The 24,883-nt window shown below is 30.1% G+C and overlaps 2 protein-coding genes across 2 annotated transcripts in view; one reads left to right on the top strand and one right to left on the bottom strand.

Annotated features, from left to right (window-relative positions):
- Positions 1 to 1,359: 1,359 nt before the first annotated feature.
- LOC135129553 (von Willebrand factor A domain-containing protein 8-like) overlaps positions 1,360 to 24,883 on the top strand; it is a 191,885-nt gene continuing 168,361 nt past the window's right edge. Inside the window, exons 1-5 of the mRNA XM_064056730.1 lie at positions 1,360 to 1,619; positions 1,676 to 1,917; positions 1,969 to 2,136; positions 2,192 to 2,280; positions 2,335 to 2,410. Coding sequence (XP_063912800.1) covers positions 1,439 to 1,619; positions 1,676 to 1,917; positions 1,969 to 2,136; positions 2,192 to 2,280; positions 2,335 to 2,410 — 756 coding nt within the window. The 5' untranslated portion in view covers positions 1,360 to 1,438. The remainder of the gene's footprint in view (positions 1,620 to 1,675; positions 1,918 to 1,968; positions 2,137 to 2,191; positions 2,281 to 2,334; positions 2,411 to 24,883) is intronic.
- Positions 24,224 to 24,866, bottom strand: LOC135129729 (uncharacterized). The gene is made up of 4 exons (XM_064056974.1): positions 24,815 to 24,866; positions 24,579 to 24,769; positions 24,339 to 24,530; positions 24,224 to 24,289 (listed from the first exon to the last, which is right to left on the bottom strand). Exons 1-4 carry the CDS (start codon positions 24,819 to 24,821, stop codon positions 24,224 to 24,226), a joined length of 456 nt encoding a protein of 151 aa, XP_063913044.1. The 5' UTR covers positions 24,822 to 24,866.

The following is a 24,883-nucleotide window of genomic DNA, read 5'->3' on the forward strand; positions in this document are numbered from 1 at the left end:
ATCCATTGGATCCTTTGGGATACTTTGAGATCTTTTGAAATCTTTCAAAATTTTAAAATCCTTTGAGATTCCCTGACATCCTTTGAAATCCTTTGAGATCCTTTGGGGCCTTTGTGATCCTTTGGTCTCTTGATATCCTTTCATATTCTTTGATCCTTTGATACCCTTTGAGAACCTTTGACATCATTTGATCTTTTAATATCCTTATACCCACAGATTCTTGGATCCTTAGATCCTTAGATCTTTAGATCTTTAGATACATTGATCCTATATCCATAGATCCACACATCCTTAGATCCTTAGATCTTTTGATTCTTATATTCTTGTATCTTTGGATCCTTCGATCAGTAAATCTTTAGATCCCTAGATCCTTGGATTTTTAAATTCTTACATTTTTAGGTTCTTGGATTGCTCGATTCCTCGATTCTTAAATTCCTAGATTTTTCGATTCCTTGAATCGTCGATTTTTCGATTCTCCGATTTTACGATATTTTTCGATTTTTCGATTTTTTGACTTTTCGATTTTTGTCTTTCTCGTCCTCGATTTTACGATTTCTCATTTCTTGATTTCTCTATTTCTAATAGATCCTTCGATCCTTAAATCCGCAGATACTTTGATGCTTTTATCCAGTAATCCTTTGATCTTGTGATATTCTTTGAAATCTTTGAGGTCCTTTGAGATGCTTTAAGATCCATTGGATCCTTTGGGATACTTTGAGATCTTTTGAGATACCTTAAAATTTTAAAATTCTTTGAGATTCCCTGAGATTCTTTGAAATCCTTTGAGATCATTTGGTCTCTTGATATCCTTTGATATTCTTTGATCCTTTGATACCCTTTGAGAACCTTTGACATCATTTGATCTTTTAAAATCCCACAGATCCTGAGATCTGTCGATCCTTTATTGCTTAGTTCCTTGGAACCTTAAATCTTTAGATCCTTTGATCTTTTGGTCATTTAATCCTTCGATCCTTAGATCCTTAAATCCTTAAATCCAATTCTCAACTTTTCGATTATACTATTTTTTAAGGATTTTCCTTTTTTTTTGTTTGATTTTTTTCGATTCTCCAATTTATTCGACTTACCGACTTCTCGATTTTTCAAATGTTTAATTTATCTATTACACGATTTCTTTATTTTTCGATTTTCGAAAAATTTAGACCGGGAGGAATCAAAAAATCCAGAAATAGAAAAACCACATAAAATCTAAAAAATGGAGAAATTGAAAAATACAAAACTAAAATACCAGAAAATTGAAAAATCGATAAATCGAATAATTAAAGAGAACTGAAAACGAGAAACAAATAATGACCCCAGCAATGTTACGCCACTGGCCACAAACGTCAACTCGAAAGCATGACGTGACGTAAACATAACCTTTGTATCATCACCTCCCAAAACCTCATTTTCTCAGTATTAAACAACTTTTTGTGCAAAAATGTTGTACACAACCCCCGCTAGTCGACGAATACAAACATTACTGCGCATTTTGACCAATGTCAACCCCTTCATTGGTAACAGTGTACGAGCCTATGTGTCTTCAGAAACCGTGTCAATTGGCGAAGTTACCAAAGTAATTGAGGCACCAAAACGGCCGGAATATGTCCCTAGAAACTACTGTACTTAAATGAAAAACGCCGAGTCACCACAACCATAAAAAAACATTATTTTTTAGATAGAGAAGATCTGGGTCAAAGTACACTGCATCATCTGAGATGGATGATGCAGAAGGACATTCTAGGGCAGGATATTTTTTTATTAGGGCCACCGGGCCCTCAGAAACGGAACTTAGCCATGCAGTACCTAGAATTGACGAACAGAGAGCACGAATATGTGGCTTTGAGTAGAGACACCACTGAATCAGATTTGAAGCAAAGGAGAGAAATTGTGAAAGGAACGGCTAAATATTTTGATCAGGTTTGCTATTTATGATGTTGTGTTACAAAGTTGGACAGAATTTTTCGGTAGAGCGCGGTCAGGGCGGCAGTGGAGGGTCGCATTTTGGTGCTTGAGGGGATTGAAAAGGCAGAACGTAACGTGTTACCAGTGCTGAATAATTTGCTTGAAAATAGAGAAATGAATCTGGAAGATGGGAGACTTCTAATTCCAGCTTCCAGGTATGATAAATTGTTGCAAGTAAGTGAGTTTTGAGGTTTGTAATTACTGGGTTAAGACAAAAATACACTTGTAGGAGTATGGAAAAGAAGAACTGGATAAGTGGAAATTGCTTAGGGTTGATGAAAATTTTAGAGTGATTGCGTTGGGGCTGCCTATACCTAAGTATTAATTTATTTAATTTAAGTCTCCAGTGTTTTAATTTATTATGTGTATTAGGTATAGAGGAAACCCGCTGGATCCTCCACTCCGGTCACGCTTTCAAGCCAGAGATGTAGCACCTAAAGGTTACCAAGTAAGTGCATTTTTGTTAATAATGGTACTAAATTTAATAATAATAATTTACTTTATTGTGTAACGTGCAACCATTTATTCACGATTGTATTGCTGGTTGCATAAATGCATACATTAACACCGTGGCCAGTGGCGGCGTTTTAATTCAATTATGGAAAAAATGGGGCCAACAAAAATCAATTAAATATATTAACTTGGCATAAACATTGATTAATATAGATGCGACATACAGGCTAATTTTGCAAAACCACCCTTATTGACATTGGAGTCATCAAGCGCCAAATTTAAATAGTCGATGCGCCAATAAAAAAACTTGTTTCACAACAACTCGTCGCCTGAGAACTTGTTTGATCTACAGACCAGAGCGCCCTCAGGCCAATGTCGACTCTAAGCGTTCAGAAACGATTTGATTGGTTTGGACTATAATTTCTGCCAAGTTGTTTGGTCGGTTTTTATAACGACTAAGTGAATATTTTTGGTACATATTTAGATGATTTTACATATTCTGTTTAACTAAGAATTAATTCTTTATTTTGTGTTTTATATTAGTAAAACGTCCTAAACTAAGATTGTTGAAATCGTAATATCCCAATGGATTTTTTTCGGGAAAATGTTTGGGAAACATTGTGTTTTATTTTGTATGATTTTTTAAATGTTTTTAGTGACATTTGTGGTTGTTTTCGATACACTGAATGATATTAACAGTGAGAAAAAAAAATGAAAAATTAAAATAATCGAAAATTCGAAAAATCGAAAAATCTAACAATCGAAAAATCGAAACCTTAAAAAATCATAAAACCGAAACGTCGAAAAACTGGAAAATCGAAAAACCGAGAAATCGAAAAATCGAAAGATCAAGAAATCGTGGAGTCGAAAAGTCGAACAATTGGGAAACCGAAGAAGGCCAAAATCGAAAAATCGAAAAGTTAAAAATTAAACAATATATAAATTGAGAAATTGACAATCAAAATAAGGAAAAATCCAAATCTCGATAAATTGAGATCTCAAAAAACTTAAAAATTCGAAAAATTGAAAAATTGGGAGATGGAAAGATCAAAAGAACAAGAAATCGAAAAGTGATGAAGTCGAAAAATCGAAAAATAGAGAAATCGACAAACAAAAAGTTAAAAGTTGAAAAATTGGAAAAGAGGAAAAATCAAAAAACGAAAAAATGGAAAATTGGAAAAACTGAGAAACCGAAATAGGCCAAAATATCGGAAGATTAAGAAATATGGAAAAATTAAACAAATCTAAAATTTAAAAATCCAAAAAGTCGAAACAGTAAAAAGGTAGACACATCGAAAAACCCAGAAGTCAAAAATAGCAAAGCCGAAAAATAGAAACCTTAAAAAATCGAAAAATTGAAAAATCAAAAACCTGAAAATCAAAAAATTAAAGAATGGAAGAACAGAAAAATCGAAACACTCGAAAGTCAAGAAATGAGAAAATCAAAACATCGATTAATTGAAAAATCGAAAAATTGAGAGTTTATAAGAGTCAAATTTGAAAAATTAAAACATCAAAAATCTGACAAAATGACAATTGAAAAACATAAAATCCAAAATCGGGAAGCCGAAAAATCAAAAGATTAAGAAATCGAAATATTTAGAAAATTCGAAAACTTCAGAAATTGAAATTTCGAAGAACTGAAATGAAAAATCGAGAAATCGAAAAATCTACAATTTTAAAAATTAAAAAATCTAAAATTTAAAAATCGGAAAATTGAAAAAATCGAAAAAGTAAAAACATCGACACATCGAAAAATCCAGGAGGCAAAAATCGAATCGATTTTTTGATTTTCCCATTTCTCAATTTTTTGACTTTTCAGTGTTTGGATTGTTGTGGATTAATTTTTGGACTTTAAAATTTTAGTTTTTCAATTTTTAGATTTTTTGTTTTGATTTGTCGATTTTGCAATTTTCAATTTTCCAAATTTTAATTTTTCAATTATGAAGACATTACATTTTTCGGTTTCTCTATTTTTCGATTTTTCAGTTCTTTGATTTTTCTGTTTTTCAATTTTTCGAACATTAAATTTTAGATTTTGTTTCAATTTCTTGATCTTTCGATATTTCGACTTCTTGGTTCTAGATTTTTCAATTTTTCGATTTTTTCAGTTTTGACCTATTTCGATTTCTCAAATTTTCGATTTTTCCAGTTTCGGCTATTCGGTTATTCGATTTTCCATTTTTTTGATGTTTCAATTTTTCGATTGTTTCAATTTCGGATTTTCGATTTCTCAATTTTTCAATACATATTTTAATTTTGACAACTTTTGCATTTCTAGATTTTTAAATTTTTCAGTTTACGACGTTTCTAAATGTTCATTTATACGATTTCCTAATTTCTCAATTAATCGATTTTTTTTGTCCCATTTCTCAATTTTTTGACTTTTCAGTGGTTCGATTTTACAGTTTTTCAATTAAATGTTTTGAATTTTCGTGTTATCGTTTTTCCATTTTTCAATTTTTCAAATTTTCTGTTATTCGACTTTCAGTTTTCGACTTTTCGATTTCTCATTTGTCGATAAAATTTAAAAATCGAAAAATTGAAAAATCGAAAAAGGAAAAAAATCGACACATCGGAAAATCCAGGAGTCAAAAATCGAAAAGTCGAAGAATCGAAATATTGAAAAATCCCAAAACTGAAATATCGAAACACTGAAAAATGAAAGAAAAACCAAAAATGGGAAACTATATCGGGAAATCAAAACATTGAAAAATCGAAAAATTTAAAACTACAATTGAAAACAGAAAATCTAAAACCGGAAAGTCGAAAAATCGAAAGATTAAGCAATCGAAAAATTGAAAAATCGAAAAAGTAAAAAATTGACACATCGAAAGCTCCCGAAGCCAAAAATCAAAAAGTCGAAAAATCGAAATATTGAAAAATCCCAAAACTGAGATATCGAAAAACTGAAAAATGAAAGAAAAACTGAAAATCTAATAACCTGAAAAATCCGAAAACTGAAATATCCAAAAACTGAGAAGCTAAAAAGTCGAAAAATTGAGCAATCGAAAAATCCAAAAATTGAAGTCGATAAATCGAAACCTTAAAAAATCAAAAACCTGAAAAATCAAAAAATTAAAGAACAGGAAATTCGAAACACTCCAAAGTCAAGAAATGGGAAAATCAAAACATCGATTAACTGAAAAATCGAAAAATTGAGAATTTATGAAAGTCAAATTTGAAAAATTAAAAAATCGAAAATTTGACAAAATGACAATTGAAAAACAGAAAATCTAAAACCGGGAAATCGAAAAATCGAAAGATTAAGAAATCGAAACATTTGAAAAATTCGAAAACTTGAAAAATTGAAATATCGAAGAACTGAACTGAAAAATCGAGAAATCGAAAAATATAAAATTTTAAAAATTAAAAAATCTAAAATTTAAAAATCGAAAAATTGAAAAATCGAAAAAGTAAAAAAATCGACACATCGAAAAATCCAGGAGTCAAAAATCGAAAAGTCTAAGTTTCGAAATATTGAAAAATCCCAAAACTGAGACATCGAAAAACTGAAAAATGAAAGAAAAACTGAAAATCTATTAACCTGAAAAATCCGAAAACCGAAATATCCAAAAACTGAGAAGCGAAAAAGTCGAAAAATTGAGCAATAGAAAAATCCAAAAAGTGAAGTCGAAAAATCGAAACCTTAAAAAATCGAAAAATTGAAAAATCAAAAACCTGAAAAATCAAAAAGTTAAGGGATTGAAGAACAGGAAAATCGAAACACTCGAAGGTCAAGAAATGGGAAAATCAAAACAACGATTAATTGAAAAATCGAAAAATTGAGAGTTTATGAAAGTCAAATTTGAAAAATTGAAAAATCGAAAATTTGAAAAAACGACAATTGAAAAACAGAAAATCTAAAACCGGGAAGTCGAAAAATCGAAAGATTAAAAGATTAAGAAATCGAAACATTTGAAAAATTGAAATTAGGAAGAGCTGAAATGAAAAATCGAGAAATCGAAAAATCTAAAATTTTAAATATTGAAAAATTAAAATACCAAAAAATTGAGAAATCTAAAATTTAAAAATCGAAAAAGTAAAATAATCGACACAGCGAAAAATCCAGGACTCAAAAATCGAAAAGTCGAAGAATCGAAATATTGAAAAATCCCAAAACTGAGACATCGAAAAACTGAAAAATGAAAGAAAAACTGAAAATCTAATAACATGAAAAATCCGAAAACTGAAATATCCAAAAACTGAGAAGCTAAAAAGTCGAAAAATTGAGCAATCGAAAAATCCATAAAGTGAAGTCGAAAAATCGAAAAATTGAAAATCAAAAACCTGAAAAATCAAAAAATTAAAGGATTGAAGAAGAAAATCGAAACACTCGAAAGTCAAGAAATGGGAAAATCAAAACATCGATTAATTGAAAAATCGAAAATGAAAGTCAAATTTGAAAAATTGAAAAACAGAAAATCTAAAACCGGGAAGTCGAAAAATCAAAAGATTAAGAAATCGAAACATTTGAAAAATTCGAAAACTTGAAAAATTGAAATATCGAAGAACTGAAATGAAAAATCGAGAAATCGAAAAATTTAAAATTTTAAAAATTAAAAAATCTAAAATTAAAAAATCGAAAAATTGAAAAATTGAAAAAGTAAAAAAATCGACACATCGAAAAATCCAGGAGTCAAAAATCGAAAAGTCAAAGATCGAAATATTGAAAAATCCCAAAACTGAAATATCTAAAAACTGTAAAATGAAAGAAAAACTAAAGATGGGAAACCAAATCGGGAAATCAAAACATTGAAAAACCAAAAAATTTAAAAGGACAATTGAAAGCAGACAATCTAAAACCGGGAAAAACTGAAAAACGGAAAACCTGAAAAATCCGAAAACTGAAATATCCAAACCTAGAAAGTCGAAAAATTGAGTAATATAAAAATCCAAAAAGTGAAATCGAAAAATTGAAACTTTAAAAAATTAAAAAATCAAAAATCAAAAATCTGAAAAATCGAAAATTTAAAGAATTGAAAAGCAGGAATATCGAATTCCTCGAAAGTCAAAATCGGAAAATCAGAACATCGATTAATAGAAAAATCTAAAAATTGATAGTGTATGAAAGTCAAATTTGAAAAATTGAAAAATCGAAAATTTGAAAAAACAACGATTGAAAAACAGAAAATCTAAAACCAGGAAGTCGAAAAATAGTAGATTAAGAAATATTGAAAATTTAAAATATCAAAAGATTGAAAAATCTAAAATTTAAAAATCCAAAAATTGAAAAATCGAAAAAGTAAAAAGGGAGACACATCGAAAAATCCAGAAGTCAAAAATAGAAAAGCCGAAGAATTGAAATATTGAAAAATCCTAAAATTGAAATATCTAAAAACTGAAAAATCAAAAAAGTGAAAAATTGAGAAATCAAAAATCAAAAAAGTGAAGTTGAAAAATCGACAAATAAAGAGTTTATAAAAGTCAAAAATTGAAAAATCGAAATATTTAAAAATCGGAAAATTGAAGAGAATAACTAAAAACCGAGAAATTGAAAAATTGAGAAATTGTAAAATCCAAAAATTGAATAACAAATAGGAGTAAACTGAAATGTCCCCAAAGTAAAATTTCCAAAAACTGAGAATTCGAAAGTTGGAACAGCAAGAAATTATGGTCGAAACCGTTTTTTCTACTGTAGTTAATTTTATTCCTAGTTAGAAACAAACACTGTTGCCAACATAAGTCGAGGATACCTCAACCGTCATTTAATTTAAACTATGACGCTTCTCTATGATCTCTGTCAAAAATGTGTCACTCAATCACACTGAAGCCATTCCCCCCACAACATCCACCTCTATGTAGGACAGTGTGCCAAACAAACCCCCAATAATGTCAATATCAATCTTAGAACCCGTGTCGTGTTTCCCCTTCATATTTCCCGATAGCGTGTCTCGATGTTTTCTACACAGTTCAGTACACTTTGTAAACGTAAACATTCCCTCATTAACTTATTCATGACAACAAATTAACCTTGATAATCATTTTTTAAGAATTTATTGATCGCTTTAAAAAATTACAATTTATTCATAGTCGAACTAGTCTTACTACTGAGAAAACTCCCGCTATCACTATACTTCTTGGGTAAGGGTAAAAAAATATGCAGCTGCCGTTTCGCCGTACTTGACCTCACTTTTAATTTCGCCTCTTCGTTAATGACGTCACCCGGCTGCTCGCACTCCATCCGTGACGTCACGAGAGGCTGGACTTCTACTACGTCACTAATTTTATTCACTACTTGTCTTTCTTCTTTCGGTTTGATTATTTCTGGTTTGATTGTGCTTCGTTCGACGATCGGACAAGCTCGTGCTGTGACCACCCGTTTTTTCAAATCCACGTTTTTGAATTGTTTGTGGTTTTGTATGGCTAAGTCCAGCCAAATCATCACTCTTTCGCTCAAACTCGAATTGAACTGATCCACACAATAATTGTCATAAGAAAACGGCGGCGGCGTCACAATCGAGTCCTGGTCTTCGTACAAATTATGCACATCCACGCTGTTGGACTTGGTGCTAAATTTCGCCCTTTTTTCGTCCTTGAACGAAACCTGCCGGTTCAAGTCGCTGTAGCGCACCGAATCCCTCGGGACTATGTTCACAGTGATCGCACTTTTAACGAATTCCCGCGCTTCGGCTTTGTGTTTCTTCGTTCTTGGGTCGTTCTTCATGTGGCGTAAACTGGCGAGGAGGAGTTTGACGGAAGGGACTTTGAAGGGCGACGATTCGGCAGACGGGGGCGTTTTTTTTCTGAAACAATTGTTTTAGGGGGTTTTGGGTTACATTGGTGTGGTTACTGACTTGCCGGCCCTGCTGGACGTCTGGTTGCTCCTGCCCGAGCGCACTGTCTGCGGGCCGATGTCTTGGTCCTTCTGGAGCACGACGTGGTGCTGGCCGTCTTTCCAGATCGTGCGGATGAATAAGGGTCTCTTGCTGGACTCCCATCGAGTCCCGACCATTTTCCACCAGACGAAGTGGCGGCGGCACCCGAGTCCAGATCGAAACCGTGGGGACAGGCACGACCGTCCTCTACGACATTTCGCCCGGAAATAACAGAGAAACTGGGAAAGCACACTTGAGATCTGGAACCGCATGGCACACGAATTTGCGCAGTGGGCGATGGGAGATGAGTGCGGGAGTGCAAGACCAGGGTGGTTAATTACTTGTGGTTTGTATCATCCCCACCGGGAAGTTGCCGACGTCATTATTGAAATTTTCGCAGAAGGTACAATTTTAATTAGCAGTTGAATGCTCGCATTTTGACGACAACATTTATCGCATTCATATTTTATGCGCAATGTTTTTGCTTATGTGATGACTCGGTATTTACTGGCGGTTCGCATGCAACTTATCTATTTTAACACTTTGCGTTGTAATCGAGTCCATTATTGGACGATTAGCAATTTTATGATTTCTCGACGTTATATGAAGGTCTGGCCTTTCCGTCTGTTCGTCCGCTTGTCCGAATTTTTATTAGATATATGTGGTTTATGAAGCCGTGTTCAGTTTAACTGTGGACATCCAGAATTTTACAAAACCGAATGTTCTGAAATCTACGTTTCTCGATTTTATATCACAATGTTTGGTTTCTTTATTTCCTTTATTTTTTACTTCCCGAGCGTAAGCAAAGGAAGTATTGTAATCGAGTCCGTCGGCCGACTCTCTACTTTTACGTTTTCTCGATCTTTCATGACCCCTAGAAGACGAAGAAATAGGTCTCCCATTTCCGTCTGTCTGTCCGTCTGTCCGTCTGTCCGTCTGTCCGTCTGTCCGTCCGTCTGTCCGTCTGTCCGTCTGTCCGTCTGTTGTCACGGATTTTTATTAGACAGATAATCTCCGAAAGTACTCGACCGATTGTTGTGAAATTTTGTACTTATATTAAGAATATCATGTAGATGGTAAAACGCTAACCAAAATTTGTCGAATCATCCCCACCACTAAAGCGATGACGTCACTTCAAAATTGTACATAGTAAATGGGTTTTCAATTGTATAAAATAACATAGTCCTACACATGTAGTTTACAACTCTGAATGACTTTTCACCCGAAACGTCCAGATTTTTGGAAAAAAAAATCAAAATTATAAAACAACATTTTGAAATTTAATTTTTAATCTGCTAACCAGAATGCTTTGAAATGTTGCAGATGTTTTAAGGCTATAAAAAGCATCATAAATCTTTAGTCAAAAAATATTTGCTTATCCCCTCCAAAAACTTGATGACGTCAGCTCAAAAGTTTGTGGAATAAATCATATCTAAAATGTACAAAATATGATGAGTCTGTACTTGTGAACTATCACTCCATTCATATTTTTTGGATTTGCATATACAGGGTGACTCAAAAAAATTAATGAATGCGTAAATATATTTTATTGATTTAATCAGGAACTACAAAACCGAATGCTCTGAAATCTTGCAGATGTTTTAAGGTCATAAAGAGCATAATAAATGTTTAGTCAAAATATATTTGCTTATCCCCTCCAAAAACTTGATGACGTCAGTTCGAAAGTTTGCCGAATAAATCATATCTAAAATGTACAAAATATGATGAGCCTGTACTTGTCATTTATCACTCCATTCATATTTTTTGGATTTGCATATACAGAGTGACTCAAAAAAATTAATGAATGCGTACATTTATTTTATTGATTTAATCAGGAACTACAAAACCGAATGCTTTGAAATCTTGCAGATGTTTTAAGGTTATAAAGAGCATAATAAATTTTTAGTCAAAATATATTTGGTTATCTTCTACAAAAAACTGATGACGTCAGCTCAAAAGTTTTCCGAATAAATCGTATCTAAAATGTACAAAATATGATGAGTCTGTACTTGTGATTTATCATTCCATTCATATTTTTGGATTTGCATATGCAGGGTGACTCAAAAAAATTAATGAAGGCGTGAATTTATTTTATCGATTTAATCAGGAATTACAAAACCGAATGCTTTGAAATCTTGGGAATATTTTAAAGTTATTATAAGCATGGTAAACTTTTGTTCAAAATGTATTTGTTCATCCCTCCTAAAAAAATTGATGACGTCACCCTTAAATTTTGCTGAATAAATCCTATCTAAAATGCAAAAAATATGATGAGTTTGTACTTGTGATTTATCATTCCATTCATATTTTTTAGATTTTCTTAAGAGGTGGTTCAAAAAAATTAATGAAGTCAATTTATTTTATTGATTAAATTAAAGGCAACACTTATTATTAGTATTACACCCCAACCAACCCAATTTGGTAGACACAAAATTTGTTAAAGGAAAAACTCGGTTGAAACATAAGGGTAGCACGCTTATTTACATCGACTTTAACATTACAGACCTGCATTTGTTTTATGCGTTCATGCGACATGTTTATAATCAACCAATTGTGAATTTCACCGTCAAGAATTAAAATAAAACCCAATGTTTTATATAATAAGCGGAAGTCGAAGCAATAAAACCGACGGTCGTTTTGTTTACAGTTTCTGTGTTTGGCTCTCACGTATGCTGTTACGCCTGTCATCTTAAATTAAGAATGTTTATACATACACGATTTTCAGTTGCCTCTGATACGTAGGTATACGTGAGTAAATTGTTTCGTTATTTTATTGATTATTACAAATCAATATTCAAACGACCCAATTCATTTTCCCGAAAATTTGAGAATATAATAATTTTATTCTTAGTATTACACTACATCTATCCCAACTGATATACGTGTCCTTGCAAAAATGTTGATGACGTCATCGCAATTTTTTTTAAATTCCCACTACAAAAATGTAATGAGAAAAAAAACACAATAGGCATGCAGTCGTCAAGTTTCCGACAGCGAGGGAAGTACTGTCTAAACTCTTTAGACCAATTTTTTGTTGTTTCTTTCGATTTACAATTTTTTATTTATTCATTTTTCAAAATTTTAGGCTTTGACTTTTCAATTCCATGATTTTTCACGTTTCAAAATTTTCAATTTGCAGTTTTTGGATTTCCAGTCTTCCAATTTTTCAATTTCTTTAATTTTCAATGTTTTGATTTTACAATACATATATATATTTTTTTATTTTTCACTTTTTCGAATTTTAAGTTTTTCAAATTTTTAATCTTTCGATTTTTCAAATTTTCGTTTCTTCAAATTTTCATGTTTGATTTTCACTTTTGACGTTTTTCAAGTTTTCATTATATACTTTTTTGTTTTTTTTTCCAGTTGCAATTTTTTTAATTGTGCAATTTTTCGGTATTACAGTTTCTCATTTTTCGATTTTATGTTATGAGTTTTCATTTTTTCAATTTCTTTATTCCTTGTTTCTTTCGATTTTTCAATTTTTCGTTTCTTCAATTTTTCGAATTTTCAGTTTCTCAATTTTTCGTTTCCACAATTTTTCATGTTCCCGATTTTTTTTTCAGTGTGGCGAATTTTTAATTTTTATTTACTCGATTTATATCACAATTGTCCGTTTTTTCATTTCCTTTATTTTCTGTGTTTTTTGCGATTTTACAATTTTTCATTTGTCCAATTTTTCAAATTTTCAGGCTTGAGTTTTCAGTTCCTCCATTTTTCAATTTTTAAATTTTTCACTATGAAGTTTTTGGATTTCGAGTCTTCCGATTTTCCAGTTTCTTTAATTTTAAATATTTCTATTTCTTAATACATGTTTCTTTTTTTTTATTTTTCACTTTTTCGTTTCTTAAGATTGTTTGCATCAGTTTTTCAATTTGGCAATTTTTCAATATCACAGATTTTCATTTTTCGATTTTTCAGTTTCTCGATTTTTAATTTTTCCCTTTTCCAATTTTTTGTTTCCGATTTTTATTTTTCATTTTCCCGATTTTTTAATTTTTACTTTTTCGATTTTATATCACAATTTTTCGTTTATTCAATTTTTCAAATTTTCAGGTTTTTTTCAATTTTTCTTCAAATTTTCAAGTTTGATTTTCACTTTTTACATTTTTCAAGTCTTTATTATACACTTTTTCGTTTTTTTATTTTTGATTTTTCAATTTTACAGCTTCTTGACTTCTAAATTTTTCAAGTTTTCGATTTGGAATTTTTTAATTTTGCAATTTTTCGATATTACAGTTTCTCATTTTTGGATTTTATGTCATAAATTTTCATTTTTTCAATTCCTTTATTTGTTGTTTCTTTCGATTTCTCAATTTTTCGTTTCTTCAATTTTTCGAATTTTCGGTTGATTTTAGAATTCATATTTCTTTTTTCTATTTTTCACTTTTTCGAATTTTAAATTTTTCAATTTTTTAATCTTCCAATTTTTCAGATTTTCGTTTTTTGAAATTTTCATGTTTGATTTTCACTTTTGACATTTTTCAAGTTTTCATTATATACTTTTTCACTTTGAAGTTTTTGGATTTCCAGTCTTCCGATTTTCCAATTTCTTTTATTTTAAATATTGCTATTTCATAATACATATTTCTTTTTTTTTTATTTTTCACTTTTTCGATTCGTAAGATTTTTCAAGTTTTCATTTTGTAATTTTTCGTTTTTTATTTTTTATTTTTCAATTTTACAATTTCTCGACTTCCAAAATTTTCAATTTTGCGTTCCTTCAATTTTTCGATTGTTCAGTTTCTCAATTTTTAATTTTTCTCTTTTCCAATTTTTTATTCGAATTTTAAGTTTTTCAGTTTTTTAATCTTTCGATTTTTCAAATTTTCGTTTCTTCAAATTTTCATGTTTGATTTTCACTTTTGACGTTTTTCAAGTTTTCATTATATACTTTTTCGTTTTTTTATTTTTGATTTTTCAATTTTACAGTTCCTTGACTTCTAAATTTTTCAAGTTTTCGAGTTGCAATTTTTCGATATTACAGTTTCTCATTTTTCCATTTTTCACATTCTCAGTTTTTAATTTTTGTCATCATTTTCAATTATTCGTTTCCTCAATTTTTCAAGTTCTCGATTTTTATTTTTCATTTTCCCGATTTTTTTAATTTTCATTTTCTCGATTTTATGTCACAAAATGTCATTTTTTCAATTCCTTTATTTGTTGTTGTTAATTTCGGTTTTTCAATTTTTCGAATTTTCAGTTTCCCAATTTTTCGTTTCCACAATTTTTCATCTGTTCAATTTTTCAAATTTTCAGGCTTTGAATTTTCATTTCGTCAATTTTTCAATTTTTCACTTTGCTGTTTTTGGATTTCCAGTCTCCCATTTTCCAACTTCTTTAATTTTCAATATTTCTATTTCATAATACATAATCCTTTTTTTTATTTTTCACTTTTTCGATTCTTAAGATGTTTCAAGTTTTCATTTCGTAATTTTTCATTTTTTATTTTTGATTTTTCAATTTTACAACTTCTTGATTTCCAAAATTTTCAATTTTTCGAGTTGCAATTTTTCGTTAGTTTCTCATTTTTCGATTTTTCACATTCTCATTTTTTAATTTTTGTCATTTTCAATTTTTCGTTTCCTCAATTTTTCAAGTTCTCGATTTTTATTTTTCATTTTCCCGATTTTTTTCATTTTCATTTTCTCGATTTTATGTCACAAATTTTCATTTTTTCAATTCCTTTATTTTTTGTTGTTTCTTTCGATTTTTCAATTTTTTCAGAACTCGATTTATCGAGATTCGGATGTTTCGATGTTCTAATTGTCTCAGTTTTTGAATTTTTCGATGTTTCGATTTTTCGATTTATCGGTTTTTCATTTTCTTACTTTTCGGCTTTTCGATTTTTGAGTTATCCGATTTTTTAATTTTCCAATTTTTTTAATTTTCAAGTTTTGATATTTCTGAATTTTCAGTTTTCCAATTTCTCAGTTAATCTATTTTTTGATTTTCCCATTTTCGACTTGCCAAGGTTTCTTTCGATTTTTCAATTTTTCGTTTCCTCAATTTTTCAAGTTCTCGACTTTTATTTTTCATTTTCTCTATTTTATGTCACAAATTTTCAATTTTTCGTTTCTTCCATTTTTCGAATTTTCAGTTTCTCAATTTTTCGTTTCCACAATTTTTCAATTTCCCGACTTTTATTTTTCAATGTGGCGAATTTTTAATTTTGATTTTCTCGATTTATATCACAATGGTCCGTTTTTTCATTTCTTTTACTTTGTGTGTTTTTTTTTCTAGATTTTACAATTTTTCATGTGTTCAATTTTTCAAATTTTCAGGCTTTGAATTTTCAGTTCGTCAATTTTTCAATTTTTAAATTTTTCACTTTGCAGTTTTTGGATTTCCAGTCTTCCGATTTTCCAACTTCTTTAATTTTCAATATTTCTATTTCATAATACATAGTTCTTTTTTTTTATTTTTCACTTTTTCAAATTTAAAGTTTTTCAAATTTTTAATCTTTCGATTTTTCAAATTTTCGTTTCTTCAAATTTTCATGTTTGATTTTCACTTTTGACGTTTTTTAAGTTTTCATTATATACTTTTGTGTTTTTTTATTTTTGATTTTTCAATTTTACAGTTTCTTGACTTCTAAATTTACAAGTTTTCTAGTTGCAATTTTTTTAATTGTGCAATTTTTCGGTATTACAGTTTCTCATTTTTCGATTTTATGTCATGAATTTTCATTTTTTCAATTTCTTTATTCCTTGTTTCTTTCGATTTTTCAATTTTTCGTTTCTTCAATTTTTCATGTTCCCGATTTTTATTTTTCAAAATGGCGAATTTTTAATTTTCTCGATTTATATCACAATTGTCCGTTTTTTCATTTCCTTTATTTTCTGTGTTTTTTGCGATTTTACAATTTTTCATTTGTCCAATTTTTCAAATTTTCAGGCTTGAGTTTTCAGTTCCTCCATTTTTCGATTTTTAAATTTTTCACTATGAAGTTTTTGGATTTCGAGTCTTCCGATTTTCCAGTTTCTTTAATTTTAAATATTTCTATTTCTTAATACATGTTTCTTTTTTTTTATTTTTCACTTTTTCGTTTCTTAAGATTGTTCAAGTTTTCATTTTTTAATTTTTCGTTTTTTATTTTTGATTTTTCAATTTTACAATTTCTCGACTTCCAAAAATTTCCATTTTTCGTTCCTTCAATTTTTCGGTTTGCATCAGTTTTTCAATTTGGCAATTTTTCAATATTACAGATTTTCATTTTTCGATTTTTCAGTTTCTCAATTTTGAATTTTTCCCTTTTCCAATTTTTTGTTTCCGATTTTTGTTTTTCAATTTCCCGATTTTTTAATTTTTACTTTTTCGATTTTATATCACAATTTTTCGTTTTTTCATTTCCTTTATTTTTTGTTGTTTCTTTCGATTTTACAATTTTTCGTTTATTCGATTTGTCAAATTTTCAAGTTTGATTTTCACTTTTTACATTTTTCAAGTTTTTATTATACAATTTTTCGTTTTTTAATTTTTGATTTTTCAATTTTACAATTTGTCGACTTCCAAATTTTCCAATTTTTCAATATTACAACTTCTCATTTTACCATTTTTCACATCCTCGATTTTTAATTTTTCCCTTTTTCAATTTTTCGTCCTCTCAATTTTTCAACTCCCCGATTTTTATTTCGCATTTTCCTGATTTTTTATTTTTCATTTTCTCGATTTTATATCACAATTTTTTGTTTTTTCATTTCCTTGATTTTTGTTGTTTCTTTCGGTTTTCCAATTTTTCGTTTATTCAATTTTTCAAATTTTCAGGCCAATCGATTCCAATTCGTCCATTTTCCAATTTTTAAATTTTTCAGTTTCCAGTTTTTGGGTTTCCACCCCTTTTTTACTTTTTGGATTTTCAATTTTTCGTTAAATTTTAGATTTTTCAAATTTTCGACAGTTTTAAACTTCGCTTTTTCCAGTTATCCGATTTTTCAATTTTTTTAAATTCTGGAGTTTGGATTTGTCGATTTTTCAGTTTTTCGTTATTTCAATTGTTCAATGTTTTAAATTTTAGATTTTTCGATTTCTGGCTTTTTTGATTTTCCAGTTCTTCAGTATTTCTGTTTTACAATTTTTCAAATTTTTGACGTTGCTAAATTTTCAGTTTTCCGATTTTTCAATTAATTTTTTTTTGATTAACCCGGTTCTCGAATTCGCAGTTTCTATTTTTCAGTTCTTCAATTCTTCGATTTTCAGATTTTTCGGTTGGCAAATTTTTTAATTTCTCAATTTTGGATATTTGTTTCAGTTTTGCGATTTTTCAATATTTCTATTTTTCGACTTTTCAATTTTTTATTTTTGGATTTTCAGTTTTTCGCTTTTTAAACTTTAGATTTTTCAATGTTCGACTGTTTTATATATATTTCGATTTCTGAATTTTTCGAGTTTTCCGTTCTTGTATATTTTAATTTTTCATTTTTCCGAATTTTTTATTTTTAGATTTTTCAATTTTTTGAGAACTCGATTTATCGAGATTCAGATGTTTCGATGTTTTGATTGTCTCAGTTTTTAGATTTTTCGATGAGAGCAATTTATTATATGATTAAATATGATTAAAATCAAGAAAACTCACCCCATTTTCCCGAAATTTTTGGAACACAGTACTGTTATTACTAGTATTACACTAAATTTATCGAAAGTGATTCTTCTTTTTTGGAAAAAAATTCGAGTCATCTACCTTCGATAAATTTTTTAGTAAAACAATTTTACGATTTTTCAATTTCTCAATTTTTCATTTTTCGATTTTTCAAGTTCTTGATTTTTATTTTTCATTTTCTCGATTTTATATCACAATTTTTCGTACTTTCATTTCTTTTATTTTTTCAATCTAAAGGTTTTGCAATTAAGCTACTCCCTCTTGGCTCACGACGAATAAAAAAAATCGTCACAATCGGGATAGGGCGGGTGGGCAGGGCTTATATTTTGCCTTTTTTTCTTAACATACGTAGTCATCTTTCCAGAACAAAAACTTAAAACTTGTTTAAAATTGTACATTTTGATAGGGATTTTGCAGCTACGTTTTGCACGTCGGTTTTAGTAACGAATGAAAAATTCATCACGAGATTAAGTCCACCCATACCTATCAGTTGTCACACCAAGGGGCAAAGTCCAGATTTCCCTACAAAAAATTACCATTTTAAACATGTTTTAAGTTCCTTCTTGTGAAAACATGACTATGTATAATAAGAAAGGAAAAAATAAGCCCCGCCCATCCACCCTATCTCAGTCGTGATGATTTTTTACTCGTCGTTACCAGTGGGGCGGAGCTTAATTGTAAAATCCTTATAGTCCAGTCATTTTAGGAAAAAAAAGGGATCAACCTCGGAATGAGAGATAATAAGCTGAATTTTTGTATATACCTTAATTTTGGCGTTTTAAAAGTTGTCTCAAAAGTCTCATAAAATCTCGTGTCTGCGTCGTCAGTTATTCAAGGTCAATGGTCAAGAAAAACAGTTTTTTGCGATTATCTCGGTTTCTATTGCTCCAATGATGTTAACATCTATTATCATAATTGTAGAGCACAAAGTTTGGGACAAATTTTATTTGAAACATTTTTTCATGCGCTCAATCGTTTATGAGATAGAGGGCAGTGAGCGCGCAGCGCTCATCCATACGTACTGTAATGCAATCAACCGTGAATATCTGAATACTATCTTGAATTTTGAATAATTTGTATTATTTATCAATTAATACATTGTATTTAAACATTCTACATATTTTCAATATATTTATTGAATAATACTAACCTACTTTGTGTAATTAAAAACTCATTTAATGAAATACTTATTGTATTGCTCAATTTATTTATATCTTTAAAATGTGTAAGGTTTTAAATACTTATTTTTTTATCATGATTGTGGAAGGTCTGGAAACAACGATTCAGGGCACCGAAGATGATGATGATGAAGAAGAAGAAAATTAATACTTTTGTTCTTTAAATATTAAAGATTTATAGATTTTCACTGCAATTCAATTTCAATCGTAAGAAATGTACAACTCCTGAACAAAGGTAAAATTAAAATATATTAACTCATTTTACTTCCTTAAAATTTACTTTGAAAAAATTAATATAACTTTAAGATATATAATAATATAACAAGTATAATATATTATCTAATATCTAAAAACTTACACATTTGAAAGATAAAGTACTTAATTATTTTTCTACTTAAAATCTACTTTCAATAAATTAAGATATACCTACAATAAGTATTTCATTTAAAGAGTTTTTAATTCCACAAAGTAGGTAAGTATAATTAAATGAATGTATTAAAAATATGTAAAATGGTATTAAATACAACGTATTAATTGATAAATAATACAAATTATTCAAAATTCAAGATAGTATTCACAGATATTCACGGTTGATTGCATTACAGTACGTATGGATGAGCGCTGCGCGCTCATTGCCCTCTATCTCATAAACGATTGAGCGCATGAAAAAATGTTTCAAATAAAATTTGTCCCAAACTTTGTGCTCTACAATTATGATAATAGGTGTTAACATCATTGGAGCAATAGAAACCGGGATAATCGCAAAAAACTGTTTTTCTTGACCTTTGACCTTGAATAACTGACGACGCAGACACGAGATTTTATGAGACTTTTGAGACAACATTTAGAACGCTAAAATGAAGGTATATACGAAAATTCAGCTTATTATCTCTCATTCCGAGGTTGATCGCTAATTTGACTGGACTATTAGTTGAGATTGCTAGAGAAATTGGTATGTAAAACATGTTCCTGAGTAATCGTGTTGTTCAAAGCAAACTATATGTATTATGAAGTACAAAAGAAAGCCAAAAAATAAGATCTCGCTTTAATTTTTGCTTAATATACTTAGTATTCTTTGAACAACACGATACTCAAAAATGATAATTCCTTCTGGGGAAATAAGGGTTTTGCAATTAAGCTCCACCCTCTTGGCTCACAACGAATACAAAAAAATCATCACAATTGCGACAGGGTGGGTGAGCGGGGCTTATATTTGTCTTTTTTTAGCTTAATATACGTAGTCATCTTTTCACGATAATAACTTAAAACATCTTTAAAATGGTAAATTTTTGTAGGGAAATGCGAATTTTACCATTTTTTATTTAATGTTTCATTGAAATCTTCAATTTTTCGTCTCGCTTTTTATTTTCTTCATTTTTACAATTTTTTGTTTTTTCATTGTTCAGATTTTATGATTTTTTTTTTTTTTTTTTGTTCCTTACAATTTTAATTTGTCACTTCTTCAGTTTTCCGGTTTTCAATGTTTCAATTTTTAGATTTTTTAATTTTTGGTTTCCTCAATTTTTAATTTGGAGTTTTTCCAGTTTTCATTTTAAATAATATGTAATTTTTCAATTTATCACAATTTAATCTTTCATTTTTTCGATCGTTCAGTCGTACGATTTTCAAAAATTTTGGCGATTTTAAATTTTTGGTTTACCAGTTTTTCGATTCGATTGGTTTTTTCTTCATTCCAATTTTGCTTTTTAATTATTTTTTTCAGCTGCAAGTTTCTCGATTGCCCACGTTTTCGATTTTTTAACTTTCGACTCAAAAAAATGGAAAAATTACAGAATTGTTAAAATGAAAAAAATTGGTCTAAAGAGTTTAGACAGTATTTCCCTCGCTGTCGGAAACTTGACGACTGCATGCCTATTGTGTTTTTTTTCTCATTACATTTTTGTAGTGGGAATTTAAAAAAAAATTGCGATGACGTCATCAACATTTTTGCAAGGACACGTATGTCAGTTGGGATAGATGTAGTGTAATATTAAGAATAAAATTATTATATTCTCAAATTTTCTGGAAAATGAATTGGGTCGTTTTGAATATTGATTTGTAATAATCAATAAAATAACGAAACAATTTACTCACGTATACGTATCAGAGGCAACTGAAAATCGTGTATGTACAAACATTCTTAATTTAAGATGACAGGCGTAACAGCATACGTGAAAGTCAAACAGAGAAACTGTAAACAAAACGACCATCGGTTTTATTGCTTCGACTTCCGCTTATTATATAAAACATTGGGTTTTATTTTAATTCTTGACGGTGAAATTCACAATTGGTTGATTATAAACATGTCTATTTCACATTCGCGGAACCAAGTGAGCGCATAAAACAAATGCAGGTCTGTAATGTTAAAGTCGATGTAAATAAGCGTGCTACCCCTATGTTTCAACCGAGTTTTTCCTTTGACAAATTGTGTGTCTACCAAATTGGGTTGGTTGGGGTGTAATACTAATAATAAGAGTTGCCTTTAATTTAATCAATAAAATAAATTGACTTCATTAATTTTTTTGAACCACCTCTTAAGAAAATCTAAAAAATATGAATGGAATGATAAATCACAAGTACAAACTCATCATATTTTTTGCATTTTAGATAGGATTTATTCAGCAAAATTTAAGGGTGACGTCATCAATTTTTTTAGGAGGGATGAACAAATACATTTTGAACAAAAGTTTACCATGCTTATAATAACTTTAAAATATACCCAAGATTTCAAAGCATTCGGTTTTCTAATTCCTGATTAAATCGATAAAATAAATTCACGCCTTCATTAATTTTTTTGAGTCACCCTGCATATGCAAATCCAAAAATATGATTGGAATGATAAATCACAAGTACAGACTCATCATATTTTGTACATTTTAGATACGATTTATTCGGCAAACTTTTGAGCTGACGTCATCAGTTTTTTGTAGAAGATAACCAAATATATTTTGACTAAAAATTTATTATGCTCTTTATAACCTTAAAACATCTGCAAGATATCAAAGCATTCGGTTTTGTAGTTCCTGATTAAATCAATAAAATAAATTTACGCATTCATTAATTTTTTTGAGTCACCCTGTATATGCAAATCGAAAAAATTTGAATGGAATGATAAATCACAAGAAGAGACTCACCATATTTTGTACATTTTAGATAGGATTTTTTCAGCAAAATTTTGTGGTGACATCATAAATTTTTTAGGGGGGACGACCAAATACGTTTTGATCAAAAATTTACCATGCTTATGATAATTTTAAAATATCTTCAAGATTTCGAAGCATTCGGTTTTGTAGTTCCTGAGTAAATCAGTAAAATAAATTTACGCTTTCATTTATTTTCTTGAATCACCCTGTATATGCAAATCCAAAAAATATGAATGGAGTGATAGATCACAAGTACAGACTGATCATATTTTGTACATTTTTGATATGATTTATTCGGCAAATTTTCGAGCTGACGTCATCAAGTTTTTGGAGGGGATAAGCAAATATATTTTGACTAAACATTTATTATGCTCTTTATAAGCTTAAAACATCTGCAAGATGTCAGAGCATTCCGTTTTGTAGTTCCTGATTAAATCAATAAAATATATTTGCGCATTCATTAATTTTTTTGAGTCACTCTGTATATGCAAATCCAAAAAATATGAATGGAGTGATAAATGACAAGTACAGGCTCATCATATTTTGTACATTTTAGATATGATTTATTCGGCAAACTTTCGAGCTGACGTCATCAAGTTTTTGGAGGGGATAAGCAAATATATTTTGACTAAATATTTATTATGCTCTTTATGACCTTAAAACAACTGCAAGATTTCAGAGCATTCGGTTTTGTAGTTCCTGATTAAATCAATAAAATATATTTACGCATTCATTAATTTTTTTGAGTCACCCTGTATATGCAAATCCAAAAAATATGAATGGAGTGATAGATCACAAGTACAGACTCATCATATTTTGTACATTTTAGATATGATTTATTCCACAAACTTTTGAGCTGACGTCATCAAGTTTTTGGAGGGGATAAGCAAATATTTTTTGCCTAAAGATTTATGATGCTCTTTATAGCCTTAAAACATCTGCAACAAGAAACTGTAAAATCTGCGAATGCATTGATAAACGACAGTTATCGAGTCACAATTTTTTCATATTCTTTCTTTAATCATCAGACGGGATTGCAGGTGAAAACTCTACTTCCCCTGGTTTTTAAGAAAAAGCAGACGTATTTTTCGACCACAAGCGAGCAATGTATGACTATTATTATTATTATTATTTATAAATAAAACTAAAATTCTTGTCATTTTTTTTATTGAATGGAAAGCTAACATTTTAACAATAAAAAGATCCTAGGGAAATTTATCTCGACTACGTTGTGATGCACCTTCTTTACTTACGAGTAGTTCTTTTTCTGTAAACTATACATGACCGACAGGGCAGAGAAAAGGGCATTCACGACCTGAAACCACCGGTTTATTTCGTCCCAGCAACCTCAAGTCGTACCTTTAACCCCAACTGATAGTTAAGCGAAATGTTGTCAGAGTACTTGATCTTGAATATTCGCGTCGCGTTTATCAGGAAAAACAGGTAAGTCTTTTTGTTTTTTGAGTTCCAGTGGTACCACTCGACTTGGCACAGAGTTTCGTAGATTTCCTCCGACTGAAAGTATTTTGGGGTTTGGTAAAGTACCACGACTATGTTACAACGTACCCAATCTTCGATTCCTTGCCCACCGGCTGCAAACCCTACCAACATAGCAGACGTCGTAAGTATCATAAATACCATGCGAAAGTACTGATCGGACAAAGAACCTTCAAACTACAATGTTAATTAAAAATTTGACGTTAGTTGAAGAAGTACCGCAAAAAAGACTAGAAGAATACTAGCCACGACGCAGGTACCCATGATTTGAAACGGCAAAACGTACACTTCCGCCAGTCGTAAGGGTCTTAAAGCGGTTCTGAAAAACTCGTTGGTTTTACCTTCAAAATTTATAATTATCTTACTCAGTGAGTTGGATGTGGTACTTCACGCAAGACATCAATTTATCTTCGATTTCTCTGTGGTATTCCACATTGTTCCATCTAATGTACTCTACGTGCTCGAACCTGGCGTTTATTTCTTGCAAGCAGTGTTTCAGCATAAATTTTTGTAGGTTGAGGTGGCCGTGGAAATACAAAATCGCGAATCCAGGTACACTTACGCCCACGTAAGTCAACACAAACACCGTAGGTTTGAAACACCACACGACAAAATTTTCCCTTTGCGGAAAATACAGTTCTGATATTTTGAACAAGAAAATAAGATCTTTGTCTCTAGAAGTTGGTACGATGAAGGATATCGCACCCAGGAGTCCTAGTGCCGTGGTCATGCACATGTACGCCGTTATATAAATCCAAGTTTGCGTCACTTTTCCTTTAATCTCTTTTGTGGCTTCTTCGATTTTCCACACTTGGATTTGGTGAATGCAACTTTTGATAATGTTTGTGGTGTAAGCTTGGCAGTAAATGGATACCACCATCTACAATTAGTAATTAGTTTAATTCATGTTTCGAATTTCGTTACTCACATATAATAACAGAATGTAAAGCGGCTCGTACTGAACGAAATACTTCAGTTCGAATTTTTTTAAAAAGAAATATCCTTGGAGGAGAATCAAAGGTGTTAGAATCAAAGATATTGCCAAGAGGCAATATTTCATGGGTCTACATTCAAAAATGTCCACCGTGAAGAAACGACATATTCTGATATAATTTGTTACTGAAAAGATTTCGCTTTAAAACTGAATAAATTCAAGAAACTTACCTTCCATCCTTTCGTTTCAAGACTAAGAGAATGCTCAACGATCGTATTTAACGACTATTTGAACGCAAG

This window comes from Zophobas morio, unplaced genomic scaffold (assembly GCF_036711695.1).
Source record: "Zophobas morio isolate AGI-343-1 ecotype UQ-CSIRO unplaced genomic scaffold, CSIRO_AGI_Zmor_V1 ptg000016l, whole genome shotgun sequence".
NCBI classification, from domain to species: domain Eukaryota; kingdom Metazoa; phylum Arthropoda; class Insecta; order Coleoptera; family Tenebrionidae; genus Zophobas; species Zophobas morio.